At 37.8% G+C, this 6,952-nt stretch overlaps 1 protein-coding gene across 1 annotated transcript; it reads left to right on the top strand.

Annotated features, from left to right (window-relative positions):
* The first annotated feature begins 1,324 nt into the window (after positions 1-1,324).
* On the top strand, positions 1,325-6,091 carry LOC106926877 (uncharacterized). The gene is made up of 6 exons (XM_015002044.2): positions 1,325-1,477; positions 1,548-1,610; positions 4,239-4,541; positions 5,375-5,503; positions 5,581-5,611; positions 5,689-6,091. Exons 1-6 carry the CDS (start codon positions 1,435-1,437, stop codon positions 5,813-5,815), a joined length of 696 nt encoding a protein of 231 aa, XP_014857530.2. The 5' UTR covers positions 1,325-1,434; the 3' UTR covers positions 5,816-6,091.
* The last annotated feature ends 861 nt before the right edge of the window (positions 6,092-6,952 follow it).

Below are 6,952 nucleotides of genomic sequence, written 5' to 3'. Positions count from 1 at the left end.
AGTGGTTTTATCAGCAAATAAGTTATTTTCATCAGCAATTAAAGTTCTTTAAGTGTCGATTTTTGAGACGTTTTAGTTCGTTTCATGTTGGCAAACAAATCTGCTTGGGTTAGTACATAAGAAACTTTTTTGAGCGTTATATCATGATGTTGCTCTGATTCTTTAATGCATGTTGAAGAAATCACTTGATTGTGGTGTGGAAACCACTCGGAGTATCAACAAACTTCCTCCATAGAGCTGCAACCCAGCTGAGTTTCTGCCCCACAGAGCACCCCATCCCTGCGTCTTCTCTACTCAGTTCCTCCAGACTAGTGGCAGCATCAATTAGTAAACGACTGGTGGAACTACACGTCTGCTGAGTGCGTTATGAGAACTACTTCTCAGTGCATTGCTGTTAAGAACGGTTGTTGAAGGCAGATCAGAAAGAGCGGGAGCTTCTTAAAGAGACAGAGGCCCAATTTCAAGGCGTCAAATTTGCGAAGTCAAATTTCTTTTAAGCAATTTTTTAACAATTGAAGGCAACATATTTAATTTATTGTGCTACAAAATAGCTCTGTGTGCCTGGGAAATGTATAAAACTGCCCTTTTAAGTGATTTCTGGGATTAAGGTGTGGTTTGTGATACTGAGCTCAATTTTTAAAAAATGTAGCTAATTAAAACTGTTTCACATTGAACCAGGCAGGGTTGAGATCTTTGTTTAAAATAAAAGCTAGCCTGACGAACTGAAATACTCAAGTGACTTGGCAGCAAAAAAAAAAATGGGGCAAAAACTTTTTACAGCTCTTTGACAGATGTTGAGAAGATACTAAATTAAAATGCCGACTGTCAGACAAGGTTGCTGAATATTCTGAAGCAGGTTTCTTTGTTTTGTGCAGAACGGTTTAAAATCCAGTTGCTCCTCCTGGCAGCCAGTGAGCAGCTCCCTCAGGTCAGCAATCCAATCTGCCTGCTACAATCTGAGCTGCCGTCTCAAGCTGAGCCTGAAGGAGACTTCTGTCGGAGATATGAAACTCCGAGACCAAACGTGTTGCGTTTCTGATAGACTTGCCTGCCAGCTTTGTTTTTTAAAAAATCCAATAAAAGCTAGTAAGAAAAAAAACGCAGTTCTTCCTTCAGGTTATAACGGAGTGGCAGATTTTAAATGTTAGAAACTTTTCCCGACCAAATTATGTTTTATAAAACCTCTGCTGACTTTCTGTGCTCATGCTGTGGAAAACGGAGCGTGCTAGGGTTTTGTTTTGTTTTTTTCTTCCTTTGTGGAAGCTTGTGTGATCAATCATCGCATTGTTTTGTAAATTTTTAATGAAGGGAAGTTGAGACTTCTCTTCCTACAGTTTCCATGTCTCATACTTCCTCCTGAGTTTGGAGTTGAACAATAAATCAGCGTTGCATATCACACACAGAAGAAACAGGAGCAGATTCATCACATACAACATGTTTCTTTGCTTTCTTGTTTTTTCCCTGTGTGCAAGCACAGGTAAGTAAAATGTCTCAAGGCAAAAAGTGAGAACAGCTGTTTTTTGATGCCTTTTAAAATGTCTTTGCAGTGAAATGCGTGAGTACTACTTCATCCACAACTACAAACCTGATGAGGACAACTTCGACGGAAGGTAATACACACCTGGATTTCTTTTTTTCTTAGTTGATTTAAAAGACAACAGTAGCTTTGTAAAAGTAAAGCTGGGGTTTAAACCAGCAGAGATTCGTAGGTCTAGATTGTCCACCTTTTTATGGACAAATTCATAAAAAAAAATGCAGGTTTTCTACACAATCTGATAAAATACGGAATCCTTTTTTTGGAGGAAAAAAATTGGGCATGGAATAAAGCTTAAGTTTGAAGAGAGAAAACGTCATTTCTGAAAATGACGTGCTTTCAACACACATTTTTATTAATGTCCTTAATTGTTGAGGTTCCTAAAAAACATGCATTTAAATGCCTGGATTATATAAAACCCTCAAGGTTTCAAACGCCTGGATTAGACACAATGTGAACAGATATCAGTTTAATGCTGGGTAAACCACTCCAAGCCTCAAACTAATCAAACATTTTCCAGAAAAAAGTAATAAAACATCAATCTATTCAAAAGATTTGAGGTCTGCCTTGCTCCCTTGAACAAGCCAAGATAGGTCTGTGTGCTATACAAAACGTGTTAATTACATTTAATACACAAAATTATGATCAGTTCTGCCTGTTTTGAGCTCATTGAGGGCTAAATGAGCTGCTGCTGGTCGCCCTCCTAACTCAGAGTTTAGGGCCTCAGACTCTGAAAATGGATACAAGCAGACACACAGTGGTACAACCTTACATATCTGACCGCAAAGCACAACCAAAAGCAAATTAATTCAGCACAAAAAAAAAAAATTCCGTAAATGCAATCTTTTCTTTACATATATTTTCGAGGTTAGAGGAGAAAGCACTTCTCTAAACATTAAAAAGGAAAATCAGACTGTTGGTAATGTCCAGGCATCTAGCATATTTTCAGAAACACTGCATCTCCTCCAGTTTACTATAATTCTGACAGTAAATGAGCAGACATTGTGAGTAATGTAACGTGAGGCACAGGGCTAGCAAAGGCGTCAGTTAGCACAATGTTAGCTTATGCTAACTGACAAATCATGTTCATACCAAACAACACAAAACACACAAACGCATCATTACTTATATTGCCATCATCTGCAGATTTGTGACAAGTAGTAGGAACATAACCTTCCCTCAGTCCATGTGGTTTGGTAAATCCTGCCTGTAGTGTTGGTAGTTTTCAGAGGACTCTTTCAGAAACTACAGCAAACTACAACTTTCTTCAAAAACATTGCAGGCAAAAATAAAATGAAGCAACGTAGCCGGGTTCTCCGTGACTGGGAGAAAATGAATGGACACAGCAAAATACAGCGTCTCCACAGAGGTAGCTTAGCGTCTTGATTGGAGTGGGTGGAGCTGCACTTGGGTTGCCAGGTGAGGCACTGGACTTGGATTTAGGTTGCTAGGTAACGAACTGTGACATTTATTTGCACAAAAAAAATGGCTGTTTTTTGTTTGGTTTTTGTTCTTTGTGTGTTTCCAGAACTTTTAACATATCTTCACCACTTCTCTCCAGATCACTTCCAAATGACAATTTTACTTTAAATTTAGAAAGTCAGAAAGCTTTAAGTTAACTAGAGTTGACTTCAAATATGGTATATTGATCAGGCTGGGCAATATTAATAAAACATGCAATAATGTTGGAAGTTGTAGTGATGATATGGTGCAATAAATCAACAATTATATCAACTTAACTAGACAGTATTAGCATACTTCTGCTTTGACCTCATTACAGACAACAGCAGGGTTTTATGTGACTTCTGTTTTGGCATAGAAACAACTGTTTTGTACTTTTCTAATTGTCAGTATAAACATTATTTGCGGGGGTTTTTTCTCAACTTTTTGAAGTTGATATTGCATACAATTACCCTAATAATAAATTTCTTATATATTGTGAAGTTGTAGTTATTATTGTGACAGCTTTGAAATGGAGTTATATTCTTAATGTTTTTGAATCTTATTCACTCAAATAAGTCAGGGGTGACTGTGTGGGTAGAGTCGTCATCTTGTGATCAGAAAGTTGTAGGTTTGATTCCAGCTTCCTCCTACCACATGTCGATGTGTCACACTTAACCCCCAAGCTGCCTACCAATCTGCATATTGGTGTGTGAATGTGACTCCAGTGTAAAGCTTTGTTTGAGTGGTCAAAATGACTGGAAAAGTGCTATATAAGTGCAGTCCATTTAATAAAAGTGATTTAGAAAAACAGCCTGATTTATTCTTGTCAGCTGATTGGAGAATTGGTCCCCACAGCATCTCTTCCTGACATTTCCATTTTCAGTAAGATCATACAAGATAGATTTGTTTTAGTTTGTTTAAGCATATGAAGAAAGTGTTTATAAACAGAAAACCCAACTTGTCACCATAATCTCATGATCTATACCCAAAAAGACTCTTTATTTTGTATGATATTTCCAATAAAAACAATTAAACATAGTGCTAGTTGTGCTGTTTAAAGATTATACAGGAAAATGATGCAGTACAGTAACCATATATGTATGAAATATTAATTCTAAAATAAGATTATGGCAGATCATGAATCTCTAAACTATGCTTAGTAGAACTAAAAGCTACAAACAAAAGAAAACACTGCTTTGCTATAATTTTTTTATGAAAATATTCTATTTTTCTTATCTTCTTCTGCTTCTTTCCACTATAGCACCAACAACAATAGCGACAACAATACCACTGGATTCCCTGCATCTTGTGGCCACACCAGACTACCCAGTTGCTGCAGGTCTAACAGTTGAGCTACGCTGTCAAACAATAATCCCACCACAAAACATTATCTGGTCCAGGTACCATCTTCAAAATCAGAGCTGGGAAAATGTGGGTTTGGGTCAGGTACTGCTCCTCACCGAGCCCAAACAAACTGGGATGTACAGATGTGAAATCCGCATTGGGAATGTGGAGCGCGTGAGCCAGATTCACGCTGTGTACATCGTCTCCATATCAACAGCAGGTCGGTTGGTTTTTTAAATAATCTTTTCTCTATTATTACCTGATTTTGCATGATGACAATTCATTTCAAAACATCTTCTCAGTTGGGTCAGATTGCTAAATTGTAGAGATCATAACTCTGAAATGACCACAAGGACATAAAGCCTTGTCTGCAGCAAGGAGAGAAGCCTGTCAGACTGATCTGCGGCTGACGAGCCAACGCCAACAGGGTCTTGCAGCCCTTCAATATTTATTCACTTCTAAGCATAGGCGTGTCGTCATAGTGATAATTCAACAGCAAAAACAAGCATAAGAAAATGCATTCCATATGTGGAAACTCTTCCAGAAAGCTGCATTTGACATTTTCAGAGGATGTCACCTATCTTGAAAGTGTTTTACTCCTTTCTGGAAACCACATCTTATTACATCCTGAGCCAGGAATTGAACCAGGACCTTCTTGCTGCAAGGCAACAGTGCTATCAACTGCACCACTGTGCAGCCCACCAGTTATTTTTAAAAAATCTATATTGGCCAAAATTTGAAGTGACAGGTCTGTGATCTGCCAGAAAACTGCAATCAGTGCAAATCTTTAAGTTACTGTGTTTGAGTTTCATTATATGAACTGAATAACTGTCATTCTTGATCATTCTAAGTAATCAAGATAAACCTGCATTATAAAATCAACCAAATCTTCCTTAAGTTCAGATAATAAACTGTAACAACTGAACCAAACTGAAAAATCTTCAAAACTGGACCATGCTTTAACCGTATTGTCTGTTTTCATGTCTGTTGTTACATTAAAACTTGAAGTTTTTGTCTCTGTTGACAATCTGTTTCCCCATCTTGTTTCCCTAGGAGAGAACTTAGGAAAAGCAGCCTTTGCCTTTACTATCTTGATCTTGATTGGCATCATCGCCGGTCTGGGTTGGTTCTTTTGGGAAAGATCTGGCAACAAACTAAGCGTTTTGGATGCTCCAAAGAAAGGTAAATATAAATCTGGTTGAGTCAAATTCTTATTTAAAGCATTTGTGAATCTTTAAAATGTATTTATTTTCTATTAGATGTCCCGCCGCCACCTGAAGTGATCCCAAAGTGAGTTTCATTCTTGAATCTCTCTGGGTAAAAAACGTGCAATATGACAAGAGTAATCAAAAATTTTCTTTCTCCAGGAATTTGCCACAGACAAATGATGCTGATGTTGATGTCTACATGAACTATACAAGCAATACTGAACCCTACACTGACCTCAACCCTTCCAACCTCGCAAGGGACGATTTCTACTCCACTCTGTCATAACTGATGATGTGAGTGGGTGTGGAGTCAAATAATTGTTTGGTTGCTATGGTAATCTCTGCAATGCTGTCTGAACTTCCGTGTTTTATGGTTTCAGTTAGATTTAATCTACTTTTACACATTTTTTCGCAATGTCAACGTGGTGAAAGCCTTCTGTGGTCTCTGGCCAAGTTGTCAAAAATGTTTGTGGCACCACTTAGGGCTAAGTGGTGCCACAGTGTGGAGTAATTACAATCAATCTTGAGCAGTACAGCCTGAAAAACAGTTGCTTCTTTCAGATTTCTTCTGTTTTTGCTTCTTTTTTTCACACGTACATGTAACAGTTTGGGTAATTTTAAGACATCAGGTAAAGTAATTTTCCTCTCAGGTAAACGGTTTCCAAATGGTGATTTCATTTATTAAAGGTCACCTCCTTAATACAGACCTAACGGTCATGCTAAACTTACTTTTACATGTTTTGCGCTAAATCATTGTCAGATAATAAGATTTCATCCTGATCAGTTCTGCTCCTTTAGCTCCTCTCACATAGAGTTGCTTTAGGGCCTCCTGTCACTTTAAATCCAAATAAGTCCCAACTCACTGTTTATACTCACATGTGAAAATGGCTGCAAACAGTTGCACAATTATATAACCATACATCTTAGAGAAGCAGTAGTGGAGCCTCCTGCAAAATCAACAAAATTGCAGAAAGTGGTTTCTGGATAATAAGTCAACACTTGTCTTTTCCAGCAGCCACTGTGCAGCGCACACGGCAGTGAAAAGAGCTGGAGCTCCATGTGGGGTTGCTAAGCAACGAGGCAGTAAACACTGATTGTGATTTAATAATCAGGATGTTCATTTTTCAGTTCATTTTCTTGATACCAAAAAACTTTAACTTATTTCCAAAAAATGACTTGGGTTGTTTCTTTCCAAACAGTAGAAACCTACAAAAATGTGCAAAATGTGAATTTTGCATAATACATCCCCTTCAAGAAAAAAAATCCAAACCAAAATGAATCAATGTTAAGAAGTAGATGAGATGTGTTTGTTTGAATGCAGCATGATGCAACGCATCTTACCCCAGACTAAAAATATTCAAGAACAGGTAAGAAACACTCCGTCATTAGGGAATGGATGTCAAAGGCTTTGAGACTCATGCAA

The sequence above is a fragment of the Poecilia mexicana genome, unplaced genomic scaffold (assembly GCF_051168715.1).
Source record: "Poecilia mexicana isolate PSO_F unplaced genomic scaffold, ASM5116871v1 scaffold_22, whole genome shotgun sequence".
Lineage (NCBI taxonomy): Eukaryota > Metazoa > Chordata > Actinopteri > Cyprinodontiformes > Poeciliidae > Poecilia > Poecilia mexicana.
This window is presented reverse-complemented; position numbering and strand designations above follow the sequence as displayed.

Bases quoted from the DNA above. Each gene is read 5' to 3' on its own strand.
- LOC106926877 (XM_015002044.2), top strand. From the start codon at position 1,435: ATGTTTCTTTGCTTTCTTGTTTTTTCCCTGTGTGCAAGCACAG. The intron at 5,504-5,580 runs GTAAATATAAAT...ATTTTCTATTAG, and splicing joins TTTGGATGCTCCAAAGAAAG to ATGTCCCGCCGCCACCTGAA. The intron at 5,612-5,688 runs GTGAGTTTCATT...TTCTTTCTCCAG, and splicing joins CCACCTGAAGTGATCCCAAA to GAATTTGCCACAGACAAATG.